Raw genomic sequence first — 14,742 nt, forward strand, 5'->3', positions numbered from 1 at the left:
GCATACCTGGCTGCTTGGAAATAGTATCCAGCAGCCGCTTAATAACAAAAGTCGAACTTGTTGCTTGCATACAACCAAACCAACAAACTATATCCAAGTGATACCAAAATTGATAAATGATGAGTTGCTACAATAACAAGAAATTGTTGCGATCGATATATTTTGAAGAAAAACCTATTTCCAGTAAATTCTTGTGATCGCATAACTATCGTAGACGACGAAGACGACTAAATATTGTGGGCTGACTGACTCCTAAAGACAGCAGGCGACCTGACAAAAGGTACAGAAGCAGTGCCGCATCTTTATCTAGTCTACTATTTAGGCTATTTATCGCATTATCGCAGAAATGATTCTATACCGGTCTGGCTGGCTAGCTGTTCAAAACCTCATTTCCATCCGACCCAAAATCATGTTGAGCTAGATCATATCACAAGCCTGACTTGCCTATGACTCCATCCAACCGTCGAATATCCTAGATTCTACCGCAAACCGGACTTGGAACGGGCAAAAATAGTTCAATTGAACAGGCTCAAACCAGGTCATCACCATGGTTCATTGGGACATGGACCAGATTTGCTTGACATGACCAACATGCGGGTAAGGCCACAATCGAGTCTCAACTCAACCCCTTCAGCGTGATAAATGCAAATTGATTGGGATGCGTCTTTGATAGCTCGATAGCCCTGATCTAGACGCTCTGTAAGCCATCACTATCCGGGTAATCTGTAATTTCTTCCCCAGACAATATCTTCTGTATTGCCTCGATTGCATGCGAGTGAGGGCGAACGTGATGCTGATTGTATCCTGTGGAGCCTTTATTGACATGAATTTACGAAGTACAGCTACAGTAGCGAACCCATGATTATGTATATCTAGAAAGCTTCTGTACAGATTCCCTGAGAACGTTTGCTTATCACCTAATATTCCAATATTGACACGCGCAATGGCAACACATCCTCTTCAAGCACTGGGCGAGGCCGTTGGGGCCGTCGGGGCTTATCCCCCTGTCATGCAACTGCCCTCTCTATTCCAACGCGCCAACGAAGGTCCCGCAGAGACTGTAGCCATATTGACGGGAGTCCAGGGAACATGAAAGAGAGCAGATGATGGGCCGTACTTCACCAACGATGAAGGTATCCCCTTCCCGGATCCCGCGCATAGTAAGACGGCCGGTGGTGTGCCAGTGGCGTCAGATGCCTTTCTGTTTCAGAAGCAGCAGCACTTCAATCGATCGAGGAATCTGCAGCGCATGGTCCATCCTTGGAAGTCGAGGTGGCATTGTCCGGCGAAGGCTAGCTAAAAGCTAACTCTGGTAGGCGGCAGTGGTGCTCTTGGTTATTTCGAGACGACCAAGGATGTATTTTCACTGACCAAGGCGCATTTTCTGTGATCCCCCGGAATCAAAACATCCGTCTTTGTGCAATTCTCCACGGTGGCTTTGGGCCGGGAGTACCCCGATCATGTAAGGAATCCTCCGGGCTTCGCTATCGAGTTCTATACTGGGAAAGGAAACTATGACACTGTCGGATTGAACTTTATAAGTCTAAGACATAGCCTCGCCTCATCACTCCCACTCTAATATTAAGACCTAGCCTGTCTTCTTCTGCCGTGATCCCATCCAGGGCCCGGGTGTCGCATTATCGCAATCCACAGGACTGGACCGCAATTCTTTGTTTGACCTGCTCGCAAACCCTCCAGTGGATTCTGCCTTGTGGGTTTACCTCGACAGTTCCAAGCTGACCCCATACCAGGAATCAAGCTGGTATGATGTTCTTCCGCGACCATGGTACTCCAGTCGGGTGGCGTAACCAGCATAGATACGGATGTCACACCTTTGAATGGTAAGTCAAGTCTCTAACAGCTCGGCGCGTGAGAAAGTAACGCAATTCACCAGGGTTAACAAGGACGGCGGATTTGTATACATCAAGTGCCATTTTATCACGGACCACGGGCAGAAGCAGTTCACGGCCGATGAGGCATTGCGGCTCGGGGGCGAGGACCCTTCTCGAAGCGCGATCTGTGGAAGGGCATTGAGAAGGGCGAGAAGATCACCTGGATATTCAAGTCATGAAGCCCGAGGAGGCTGACCCGGAGAGACTGCGCTTTGATCCCTTTGACGTGACCAAATTCTGGCCCAAAACCCAATTTCCGGCATGTAGTCGAACAGTCGTCTTTCTCGAACCACGCGTGAACCAAAAAAATACAGCTTCAAGAATTCAAAAAGCTGGTGTTGAACAAGAGCCCAGAGAATTTCCATCGCGACGTGGAACATGCCGCCTTTTCCCCCGGCAGCATAGTTCCTAGCATTGGAGACAGCCCCAATCCCCTCCTGCAGTTCCGCATGTTCTTCTATCGTGATGCGCAGTACCACCAGATTGGTGTCAATCTGCACCAAATTCCCGGTAAGTCTATTCTTCTCCCGCGAAAAAAGAAAGAAGAACCAAAAGGCAGTCCTGATGCTGAGAACCACTCTAGTGTCCGTTCATGGCCTCATTGTATGCCTTGCTGAATTTTGACAGCCAAATGAGGGTGGATGCTAACCATGTGATGAACCCGCAGTATGCACCAAATAGCTTCACCCATAAGTCTGTCCTGATACAGCCGAGGCGCCATACCAGTTGGCGGACAACACGGTCAGCCGAAAGTCCCATTTCTACCATGAAGGGAAGTCGTCCGAGTATGACCAGCCGCGGGTTCTCTATCAACGCGTGATGGATGCCCAGGCCCGCGAACATCTCCACTCCAACACGCCGCGTCTGCTCAAACTAGTCGAGTATCCGGAGATCCAGGTCAAGTACCTGGCTCAACTGTATCGTATCGCGCCGGAATATGCCAAGGGAGTGTACGATCTCCTCCCCGAACATAGCTTTGACTTTGCACAGGTGGAGGAAAAGTCCAAGGGCGCAGAGAGAGTAGGGAAAGATCTCAAATTCATTGCCAGCAGCAACATGGGCATACTGCTGGGAATGTGTCCTGCTAAGGCTGTCTATAACCAGTGCGACTTTTGTCGGCGCTTCACACATAAGTAAGTTATGAGGATATTGCTATATGTCATGAATATATCTGTAATAATGATCTTACATTTGAAATGAATCAATTCAAAACACTGGTCGAGAGAACTGACAGGATGCTGGCAGTCCTGACCGTGGAGCTTCTGTTCAGTTCCGGTCTGTTCTCCCTGCCTCAGCAATGCCTTTGTTTGCCGCCAAGTCACAAGTACCATCTGACGATTTTGGCAGGCTGATTCGCTATGTACCAGAAAGTTGAGGTAGGACAGAGGCATCGCGGTATCCCCAGTTCGGGGACGATTCAACATGCTGTTGTGTATGACGCATTTTCTCAGCGTCTTCCATATATGAAATTTTTCAAGCACAGCACCTGAAGCCCTCCAAGAGCTCTTGCAATGGTTGTCTCGACGGGCCCAGTCTTCGTATTCCTTGTGATTGGACTTCTGGTGTGCTGGATCCGATTCCAAGGACTCGATACGCAGCATTGAGCCACTACCCGCCGTCGTGGGAAATGCTAGAGCTCCGTAATGCTCTTTCATCAGATCATCCCTTGCATTTGGTTCTCTCGAGGCCTGGCCATTTGTGCTGTGTTTAGAATTCCTCCCAAACCCCCGCCCTCCAAGGTCGCAATCATCTCGATATCATAGCCCTGAATAAACGCTATGGATCCGCCGTCCACACTGGACCAAACGAGCTGGTCATCAATACAGCACAGACCGTTCAAAAAACCCCGAATTCGAACGAAAATCATGATTTTCTAAGAATCGCAGTCACTATATGCCCCCAGCAATAAAGTCGACTACATAAGTCCGTGCCTTGGACAACCACCTGACAGGGCTCTGCGTAGCCAGGAAGGGCTAACCCGAGGTTATATGGACATCATGGATATCAAATTGCAATAGCAGGTAGTTTAATGGTAAACTTCAGGCAAAAGCTAGCTGAGGTGGTGATAAATGCATGCAGATAGTTGCTCACATTATTATCATGAATCTAGATCTAGTATTTGCAGAGTGCCATAATCCAATCAGTATGTTGCTCCTATGTGTTCACGCTCACGAGAGTTTATTGCCATGAGAATGAGTTGAAAGAGAAGTAATGGCTTCATTGTCAACTCCTATGATAGGATTAAAAGAAGTAAAGAGATCCGTGCGCCTTTTATAGGGAGCATGCAAGATGGGTCACTTCTTGCATTAGAGGTTTGATCTTGGGCTCCAAACAACATCAAGACCTATCCATCAATTGCAACAGCCCTGAATCAGTCAACAGCCTGACACCCCCAAACCTCTCGCTTCTTCAACAATTGCGCAATATCTGTGTGTCCTCGAAATATGGCAATCCGCGAAGGTGTCCACAATGTATTCCCAGATGCAATTGAAACGTCGGCGCCAGCCTGAAGTAGAGCCTCAACAATCTGTCGATGCCCACCTTTGGCAGCCGCAGACAAAGCTGTATATCCGTTATAATAAGATCCCCTCGCATTGACATTTGCCCCGGCGTCCAAGAGGAGTTTGAGGATATCGCCGTGGCCACCAAATGCAACGCCTTGTAGGGCTGTGAACCCCTTATACCTCATGGGCGGAGTATTGATATCGACACCGTTTCTCAACAAGAGCTGCACGATGCTGATATGTCCTTCCATCCAGAAAAGCATCCTGAAGCGCTGTTTGTCCATAATATCCCCTAGGGGGTTGATTGGGATCTGCCGCCGGTTGTGACAGAAGCAGTTTCCCCATGGGCAAATCCGCTTGTGCGGCAGCCAACTGTAGAGGAGACCATATATTCTCATAATCGGGATCCTCAGGTCGCTACTGCGGTTCATGGAACTTTGTATGATCACATTTCATCGCCGCGCCAGATCTGACCGCGGCCATCTTCCTCTGCATGACAAGAGTCTCTTGCTCGTCTGAGGAGAAGGTTATTCATGATTTGAGTTGCTTATCCAGCTAATACTGCAGGATAGCTTACAGCTGCTAGCAGATTTTCCTGCCCCAGGGGTCAAGGGTCGTGCATCATGCATTGTGCATGGATATGTTAGCGCTAAAGTCATAAGCACAACAGCATGGTCCCAAAAGAACTTCCCCTGAAAGATACCACCTGTAGTACAATCTGTTCCTTACAGCGCCGATGTTACGCTGGGCAACAGTGGTCTAATATAGATAGGAACCTGGGTTCGAGTAATAATCCATTCGGGTGTGGCCATCCTAAATAAGACCGCTCATTGGGGTCATGATAAGGACTCAGACCATTTCCATGTAATATGTTCTCATGCTGCGCGTCTCTCTACCCATCAATTAAATAAAGAACAGTTCGATGAGTTTCCCTGTCTTTAATACGCCCACACCGACTGCCCATCTTCACCAGCCATGGTAGCAACAGTATCACCGGCAGACGATTGGGAGGAGCACGACGACTACAAGAAAATGCCTTCCCCTTCGTCTTCCGCCGGGCTACACAATGAAGCCGCCTTCAAAGATAAATCTCTGTCTCCAGATCAATATGTTGATGCTTGCCTGGTGTTTGAAGATTCCTTGTCTTCTGCCTCTTCGTGACCTTGGTATGAGGTTCAATGAGAAAAGGAATTGTCTCATATTTACGACTTACATATCCTAGTACCACGGAGACCCGTTATTTTCGGCAACACTGCTGGGCTCGGACCGGAGATCGAACTATCACGATCCTGAAATGCTCGTAAACAAAACTCGAATGAGGGAAATATGATAAAAACTGGAAGGATCTCTTTCCCTGTGAGTGTTAACAGTCATCCTAAGAGAATACTGTCAAGGCCTGACTCATAAGCCTAACAGCGGGTGGTGGATATATCAAGGTTTCGAAAAACGAGGAATTTGAGATATTCCATCCCCCGTTCAAGATGGACAGTGTCTTTAAGGATGGTGACCATTATGAGGCCTACATCATGGCTGTTTGTCACCGGCTACACCGTCTTGTAAGCTTAAATGCTGCCGTTATTCTACAAGCTAACTGACGATATTGTAGTCTATTCTGGCAACCGCACTTGGGACCTCCCGGGAAGAATGGGCTATGCTTGAGACACAGAAGCTTGAACATCAGCCCTATTGCGTAGAGTATCTGTGACCGAGTATTCTCTGTTCAGCAGACATGACATAAGAAATCAACTACCTAATCTCAATTCTGAAGGTGACTGTGAATGAGCGGGCCTAAATGCAGGGCAATCATCATGGCTTTGCTGTATTTGATAGCAGAGCACACCGACATTTCCTTCAAATCAAAAGTGCTTAAAGTGCTGGACTTGACGGGCCCCTTGATACTTTATTTTTCTCTGCGCTAGTATTATCCTCTTACTTGGAATTAGCGCAAGTATCAACTTGAGAGACTCCTTGCGCGGTTCTAGTTGAGACGACGGTGGCAATGAGCTCTGGTTGAATTAGAATACGAGCCACAGTAAGGACTTCAGCATTAATTATAGTTTACGAAACCCTGGCATAGCTTTTGTGACCACCTTGCTGAAGAGAAGACCCAACAGCCGTGGTTCCTTCGGCTTGACGACTAATCCATGGTGCCACCAGACCTGCTCGATAAAAGCGAACTTAAGTACCAAGAATGGTTTCGCAAGCGATGCCCTGAGATGGAGAGGATAAGACTCAATGGTGACAGTCGCAATGAATCATTCTAGGAAAATCCATACTTGGTCAAAGTGGTCACAGATCCACTGTTTCTTCCAGCGCATTGCCCCCTTGCCTTGCGGAGATATTGGCTGGCCCAAAAGTCAGGCCAACATGTTCTTCATGTCAAGCACTGCCTGGGCTCACTAGATTATGCTCTTTTTATAGGCAACAGAGGAACCCTCGATAATCCTTGAAGCTCCAAATAGCAAGATGCCCTGGCTAGTGAACGTATGTTTTTAGATAGCTGCTAATTAGCGTATTACTCTCATTTTATAAAGCATAAATGAGCATTTTATTTCTAAACTTTACCACATTTGAGTTTGCTTGGGATACTCTTTAACCTTATCAAAGAATGCACTGTGAAATCATGGTTATGCACCCTTTATTATTTATATCTGATATATCAATCTTGTTCAAGGTCACATTCAGTCCAATATCTACTCTGACTATTTGATCTCCTCATTCAGGTTGATGGATCTTCATCCGGGAACCTAGTTTTTGTTGTGATACTCAACAAGTCACCGTCTTATCTTTCGACCACTTCTTGGTGGCCAATCGAGTTGACCGTTCTTTTGTCTTAGCTATCTATGGAAATATTTGATTTTTATTCCGTCCTGTGGTGTCAAATTCTACTGGCTTACGATTTTCCCCGAGCTTCCTGAGCTTTTCCTATACTTTGCCTATCAAGCCCCAACGGTCAAAATGCTTTGTTGAAGAATCCTCAATGATATTAACAAAGGCTTCTTGAATTACATTGATCATGTAAGGCAGCCAATTCAAAAAATAAACACATCTGATGAACTTCAGGGGCGCAAATGGACATCATGTGCTCACTGCTCAAAGGTTCCAGGCTCATACACAAGAAACCTTTGCGCCAACCTTCAACCTGGAAAAGAAGAGAATATAAATAATTACCACATCATAATGCATCTAATGCAGCTGACAGATTTCACTTTGATGCATGTAACACTGCCATGTCATGATGCATAGGCAGGTCGGATTGTTGATGGCTGCCACGTCAGAGTGTCTGCGTCATGGATTTGGGGCGGGAAGACTGGGATTTTATATCTATTGAACCCAACCTTCTAGTGATCAAAAAAATTAAAATTATTTGCACATTCAAATACGCCACAAGACAGCAGCTACAAGAGAAACCTCTCTCAAATACTATTCTTACACTACTCATCTTATTCTCCCAAGGACTGTAAGTATCCTGAACACTTGTTGCGTTCGGATTCATTTAATTAGAAAACTGTTTAGTTGACCTATCAAAAATGAGTGAGCGTCAGAATGGAACAGTCAAATGGTTCAATGATGAGAAGGGTTATGGCTTCATTACCCCTGAAACCGGGGAAGACTTATTTGTTCACTTCCGGGCAGTCGAAGGAAATGGATTCAAGTCTCTCAAGGAGGGACAGAAGGTGACTTTCGAAGCAGTCCAAGGGCAAAAGGGTAGACAAGCGGACAAAGTCCAGGTCATCGAGTGATTGCGTTCATTACTCCAGCCGCTCAGATTGTCTGATAAAAGAGCCTGGTCCCTCATTAGACAGGCTAATGGCTATCATGGTACCGTTTTCTCAAATCCCTCCGTTAACAAAATATGAGTGCAATTACTAATTAGTCTACGAGGCTCCAGAAGCAATATAGAGCGTGCAGCTAATTGTCTTGACATTGTTTTTTCAGATCATCTTCCTAAGACTGTGGGCCGAGAAATCCTTGGCCTACGGCCTTTGTCGGAGATTTTACGAATGGTGGTATACATACATATTGCGTGAGATGGTGGATACCATTGTTATTGGCACTGTAGGGAGATACCAGAGCCTTTTGGTTGGAGGTGGATGTTAGATGATTTAAAAAGTTTTCATTTACTTGCCCACGAACCACATCCTATGTAGGTTAAACCCTTCCATTGTACTCTCTCCCCATATCGTCTTCTTGTGCTTCGCTAATGATTGATCTGTGCAGATCCAACAATACGACAGCTCTGCGCAGCGAGGCTTCAATGTGGGGATCTCCATTGGCTTTATTCTATTCAGCTACAGGGTGGCGGTTGTGGCCATGTATCCCGACATACTGATTGTTGCCAGAAGTCAGTCTATACTAGATCGTCCACAACTGGCATTAGATTTATCCTCAGAAGTGTACGCAAGTAAGGTATAGAATGTGGTAGCTAGACGGCCGGATTCGATAGATTCAAGTCATTTCATTTTTTACTTCCCAGTAACGTCGCTCCTGGCCTGTTATTGCAGCGTCAAAATTGCAAGTACTGATTATCATACTGAATTATTAGTGATTACTGGGAAAACATAGGGCTATATTATCTAATTAGGGTCAATGATCCTTGATTACTGATACCTCAGCCTTACCAATAGTAGGAATATGCAGGGGGGTGGAGACTGGCAATGTTTTAGCATTTGTCACCAAGCAACCATATCAAGACTCACTCTGCCAGGTTAGTGCTAACCTGATGATTAGGGGATAGGTTCACTAATCAAGGCTGAGCTCAAACATTATTTACCATATTAAGATCACAGTTGCTTAGAGATGTTAATTACTTCTAACTGTTCATTATAGTTGAAAAATAGTCCTAGTGATGTTGATCTGTGAAATAGCAAATATTAATCAGGAATGGCATAGCTCTTCTAGAGTTCAGCACAGTTAAATATAGCATTGTCCTATTTCACAGCTAAGTGTAGGGAACTAACATATGTGGATATCTCTCTACTTAGATCAGTAATCACTACACTCTATACTGGATGGAACAACATAGGGTATTATTGAGGAAGGGGTCACATTCACTAGTAACCATCAAACATAAATATAATCAAGCTCCCAGGCCTTCTAACATCATTCTCTCTAAGAAACCAGACAGACTCTCTCAACCCATCATTAGAAGACCAGACATCTCCGTACGTACATGCCCCCCTTCAACCCCCCAATCATTGGTCACCAGAACGTAACAGTTCGGATTCAGAATCAGATCCAATATGATCCCTAAATCGCTACTCCTCCTTTTGAGCGCCCTTGCCTCTCTTTCATATGCCTCTCCGACTGCAAACCCCGGCGCTGACGCTGATGCTGTCGCCGCCGTCGAGAAACGCGACACAGGCGTCTGGTTGGACCTCTACCATGCCGGCGACTGCAAGAGCGGCTGGGAGCCGCAGGACAAATCAGGCTGGGTCTGGGACGGCCGATGCAAAAACTTCGACTCTTTCACCTACGGTGCGAAAGTCGGCGATGGGGATTGGTCGGATTGTATCTTGAAGTTCTGGGAGAATCCTGACTGCAATGGACGTGCGACGACTCATCATGTTTGGGATGGAGCAAGACCCAAGTTGGGGGCGCCTACTAGTTATCCTTGCTTTGCAACAGCAAATATTGGGAAGGAATTCTACTTGCAGAATGGGGCAGCAAGTGTACAGTTGATATGCTAGGTCCTACCATGCGGGTTGAACTCGTAAGCATGTTGCTGGTGGGCAAGTCCAAGGAGAGGAATCAGTGAGGTAGTGGCGGATTCCTATCTTGTCTGTCCACATTTGGATGATAAGCATAGCGAGCACTCTGTGTAGGTCCTGGTGTATCTTAAGAGCCTTGTTTGTTATAAATAGTGTTGGTTTGGGTCTTCCATACAATCGATATCAGTGTTCGTTGACTACTCTGTCATGGTGCGGCTATGTACTGCCGAAAATTCCAATGGTTTTCACTCTTCAATAATGTAGGGCTACATAGTGGTAACAGCCACCATATGGAAACATCATATAATAATATCTTATTTTTATATAGCATATATGATATGCAATATCTAATCTAGGTATGGTAGAAATATTAGGCTGATAGCTGGTCATTTAGGTGAGTGGTTGGAGATTATACTTTTATTATACTGGGTATCGAAGGCAGGTCAGATATATATTTATGAATGCATTCAACCACATCAGATTCATAACATACTATTGTAAAAATAGATACAACCCTGTAATAACTAGATATTCCTATTTAATTTTTCATATTTAGGTATTTCATAGAGCGGCGTACCCAAATATCTAAGAGAAATCATGAAAATCAGATATTGGGATGAATAAGCCACATAGGTATGGCGGGTGATAGCGGGTTAGGGCTACACCAGCCCACCCAGGTACATACCGTATTTACTGTTTAAGCTACAGAAAACGATATGAAAATTCACTCCAATGAGGCAAATTAGTAAAATGATGTGGGCATGCCCAGCACATTTTCAAACCACTGATCATCTTCTCAGAGTTGACACTTGGCAGGATCTAGCCCTTCTCCATGACCAACACGACCTTCATAGGCCCGCCAGCCCCGATGCGGCCCCCGTATGACCGATGTTAGTCTTGACAGACCCGATGCGGAGACCGCTCTGTTCGGTTGTGTCCAAATACCGCGGCAATGGACCGCACCTCGATGGGGTCACCTGTCGGCGTTCCGGTGCCATGGGCCACAAAGTACTGCGTGTCATGCGGGCTCAAGCCGGCCCGGTGGTAGCATCCGCGGATGAGGTCCTCCTGTGCGGACTGCGACGGTGATGTGTTTGTCTCAGTCTTGCCGACCTGGTTCAGGTAGCTCTCGCGGATGACAGCTCGCACTGGATCACCCGCTTGTACAGCGTCGCTGAGCCGTTTGATTATAATAGTAGCCACACCTTCGCCGCGGCCATAGCCATTGGTGCGCGAGTCAAAGGTGTCCGACTTGCCGTCAGGCGACAGCATGCCCAGGGATGAACATACCTGAAATATGTCCGGAGAGATCATCAGGTTGCACCCGCTCACAATGGACATGTTAGCCCCGCCAGTGCGCACTCCAAGCACGGCCTGGTGCAACACAACGAGGGCTGTCGAACAGCATGTGTCTACCGCCACACTGGGCCCACATAGGTTGAAGAGATGCGAGATTCGGTTGGATGACATGGCTGATAGGGTTTCGATGGGCAAGAACCGTGGCAGATTATCCTCATACCGTATTAGCCCCTCATGGTAGTCGTGCATAAACACACCGCCATAAATAGATGTGTTGAAACCCACAATCTGGCTCACGGTAAGGCCGACTACATAACGGTCAGGTCAGCTGTCTGCGACCAAATAGAGGTTGGGTGTGAAGTTCCCGAACATACCATTTTCCAGGGCCTCGTAAACAGACTCAAGTTGGAAGAAACTGGGGATCTAGGGCCTGAAGGGGAGAGAGGAAAAAGAAATCTTGCTTGGGTTGGTCTCCCATGGATGCCAGTAGGGGCCTCCATTTCACTACTGGTAGCAGTGAATTGTTTAAAACATGATGTGCTTTCTAGGCCCATACAAATCTCAGGAGTAGGCTTCAAACCTTACTGGCCATGCCGTAGGACTGGTGTCTCCACTCTACCTATGCTACAGATCTAATTCTTATGGGCTGCTATTGGTGGAAAGCGCACGTTAGAAATCCTTATCTTATCATACCCGACTAAGCCTCGGCAGAGCACCAACAAGCCTGTGCTCACGATCTGTGGCTTACCAGGCTTGTCTCATTGACCTGCCCTCAGGTAGGATACTTGCGATGCCGCGTATGTCTGTAGGGCTTTACCCATTTATTGTACCCGGGCTGTGACTGATATGAATAGCTGGCTACAGTCTGTTATGCTTGCAAATCTGTGTAGCGGGGTATCACCCGCAAGTATAATCAAGTCAGATTTACTGCAAGCTTTAGCATGGAGGCGTGCTGAAGGCGCTTGTACTTCAGGCTTCGCAAATACTCAATATATCATAACATGAACAGCATGAGACCAATGGAATTGTGTGGCAGGGAGACCACTTCAGCATAATGGATGAGACGGGTAGTACCCTAGTATTACGAAATAGCCAGGAAATTGCTGGTCTCTGCTGACGCTCCACATGTCGCGCACGGGGTATAGTGGTACAATGAAATCTTGTTTAATATTGGGTGCGGCCGCTGCTATGATTTTTACACACAGAACAAACATGAAAAGCACCTCGTCGGACGAAACAGAATGGAAAGATTGTTCATCGAGGTGTCAGCAACGAAGGCATTCCACTATAGTTACTAGGCAAGTACGTAAACGCAAGTTTTTTCCAATGAAAGCCAAGGCCTAGACCAAAAAGCAGCAATAATAAATCACTTTGAAGCTGCCTCCCACGACAAAGAACACTTTGGCAATCAATCAAATGGCCAGACACCCTCCAATTCTGCGATTTCACCTTCATCGCGAGCATATTTGCGGATGAATTTTGCTTTAGCTCGGGGTATAATCTGCCGAACCTCATTGTATTCATCATGGGTCACCATGCCGCGTGCATAGAAGTATTTGGGTCCTATCATCTCCTGGATCTCTCGCATTAGTTCAATGGAAGAGGAAGCCCCTGCATGATCCTTTTCAATTTGGTGGAGCATCTCTGCCGAAAAAGAAAGTGGAAACTTCTCATTAGTGTGATTCAATTTTGGAATATCTTGCCAGTTGTTTCGCTGTTGATCTGCTAATAGTGCCAAGTATGTTGCCTCACCGTCAACAAGGAGGTTTCGAGCGAAAAAAAGCAGCTGGAAGCAAAGCGTTTCACGAAACTCAAGGGTTTTGAATAATAGTGGCATTTTCTTGTGCACTAGGTGCCTGTACGATGACACTAATGACATTTTAGTGTATAGTGAGGTAGTTTTGCGTTCGGCTAGCGGCTCGGGATCACCTCGAAAAAGTGAACGGATGTCGGCGAGTTTTGGGCGTCCTAGCAGCCCATCAAGAGATGGGCCATTGTAGTCAAGAATGTAGGGCTCAATAGCATGATCGTATAACGGTGCCAATTCAGTAGATTGCCAATCAATGATTCCATAGATTTCCGACGGGTTGCTCGGATTGACAAAGATATTCTCTGCATGCAAGTCACAGTGCCAGATATGGGAAGTCTGGATAGACCTCTCAGGCAGAAGATATTTCAATATTTTGAGATAGCTTTCTATCGCCAGAATTTTTGTCTCTCGAGAAGGTCGATATGTTCCAGAATAGTGTATGGCAATAGGAGACCTAGGGAGTTTTGGTATATTTCCAGTACAATGTAACTCCCTCAGACCCGTAGCACGTTCATATTCTGCTGCAGTAGTCCCTGCAAGAAGTCAGAATAAACCAGAAACATATAACAGAAGATACTTACATGGACCCCTGTCAAAATCCATTTTAAGCCTGCCATCATCATTATTTTGCCGGCTCACCGATGGACCAATTGTGAAACGGTCATCCACAGTGGTCACTCCAGTTTTGTCGGTATATTTCACGCTTGGTGTTGACAGTCCGACATCATTCTTGTAATATAAACTCCCATAACGCGAGAAAGAAGTATCTAACCACTTTTCTTGGTAGAAGGCGATATTTCGGAGTACCTCGAACTTCACATCAACTTCAAGTTGATCCCATAACTTGCTCAGTTGAACACCACGCACATTCTCCATGAGAATGTATTCAGCTCCCACTGGATTTTCAGACGTAGAGCCCCAACTCAGAACGTTAGGTATGGGTATCTTCATAACGTTTCGCAGCTGCCCGGCATCAGCATCTAGCCTCGAAAAAGTGATTTCAGGCACTGAGTTATCATACAAAATCCATAGTAGCAACTTCTGAGGCTGTGGTGAAATGCGCTTGGCCAGCATTTGGATTAGGTACCTTGCCCACAACTTGGAAGCCATTGTCCATTGTAAAGTGAACAGCTTTGTTGTGCATTCCGTCCGGCATTTTCTCGATGTTCATGCATTTTCGGGGCCCATTACTTGCAATTTCTGCAGCACCAACAGCCAATCGAGCAAGCTCATCGATTTCGAATTGAACATAACTCTGCGAAAGCTGATGGGACTCATCAGAAAGGAATCGCCCACGAGTAAAGCAAAAAAAGTCGCTATTGCTGTTCCGGTCGCCAATCGTTGTTGAATTATTCCTAGCTCCATTGTGTAAAAGTCCAGTATTTGACATTGATTTAGTAATAATCGATGTAATCCGTGGACGTATCCTAACTCAATGGTAGACAGCAGTCAGCTTCTGACCTTGCCTTTGCGAATCGTTGTGCGCACCGAAGCATTTGAACAGGCTTAATCCCATGTGCAAAGTA

At 46.1% G+C, this 14,742-nt stretch overlaps 5 protein-coding genes and 2 pseudogenes across 5 annotated transcripts; 4 read left to right on the plus strand and 3 right to left on the minus strand.

The window, feature by feature from the left end:
• The first annotated feature begins 943 nt into the window (after positions 1–943).
• ACLA_094740 lies at positions 944–3,022 on the plus strand (annotated as a pseudogene).
• Positions 3,023–4,263: 1,241 nt separating this feature from the next.
• On the minus strand, positions 4,264–4,659 carry ACLA_094750 (ankyrin repeat domain-containing protein; the record flags this gene model as incomplete). Its single annotated transcript, XM_001273199.1, has 1 exon — positions 4,264–4,659. One exon carries the CDS (start codon positions 4,657–4,659, stop codon positions 4,264–4,266), a length of 396 nt encoding a protein of 131 aa, XP_001273200.1.
• A 1,218-nt stretch (positions 4,660–5,877) lies between these two features.
• On the plus strand, positions 5,878–6,101 carry ACLA_094760 (uncharacterized protein; the record flags this gene model as incomplete). The annotated part of the gene is made up of 2 exons (XM_001273200.1): positions 5,878–5,952; positions 6,003–6,101. 2 exons carry the CDS (start codon positions 5,878–5,880, stop codon positions 6,099–6,101), a joined length of 174 nt encoding a protein of 57 aa, XP_001273201.1.
• A 1,585-nt stretch (positions 6,102–7,686) lies between these two features.
• ACLA_094770 (cold-shock protein) lies at positions 7,687–8,139 on the plus strand (the record flags this gene model as incomplete). Its single annotated transcript, XM_001273201.1, has 2 exons — positions 7,687–7,856; positions 7,932–8,139. The coding sequence occupies 2 exons, from the start codon at positions 7,687–7,689 to the stop codon at positions 8,137–8,139; spliced, it is 378 nt and encodes a 125-aa protein (XP_001273202.1).
• A 1,500-nt stretch (positions 8,140–9,639) lies between these two features.
• ACLA_094780 (uncharacterized protein) lies at positions 9,640–10,086 on the plus strand (the record flags this gene model as incomplete). The annotated part of the gene is made up of 1 exon (XM_001273202.1): positions 9,640–10,086. The coding sequence occupies one exon, from the start codon at positions 9,640–9,642 to the stop codon at positions 10,084–10,086; it is 447 nt and encodes a 148-aa protein (XP_001273203.1).
• A 915-nt stretch (positions 10,087–11,001) lies between these two features.
• On the minus strand, positions 11,002–12,168 carry ACLA_094790 (annotated as a pseudogene).
• Positions 12,169–12,814: 646 nt separating this feature from the next.
• ACLA_094800 (uncharacterized protein) lies at positions 12,815–14,606 on the minus strand (the record flags this gene model as incomplete). Its single annotated transcript, XM_001273203.1, has 3 exons — positions 12,815–13,749; positions 13,798–14,179; positions 14,238–14,606. 3 exons carry the CDS (start codon positions 14,604–14,606, stop codon positions 12,815–12,817), a joined length of 1,686 nt encoding a protein of 561 aa, XP_001273204.1.
• Between the last annotated feature and the right edge of the window lie 136 nt (positions 14,607–14,742).

Source organism: Aspergillus clavatus, genomic scaffold, assembly GCF_000002715.2.
Source record: "Aspergillus clavatus NRRL 1 1099423829798 genomic scaffold, whole genome shotgun sequence".
Lineage (NCBI taxonomy): Eukaryota > Fungi > Ascomycota > Eurotiomycetes > Eurotiales > Aspergillaceae > Aspergillus > Aspergillus clavatus.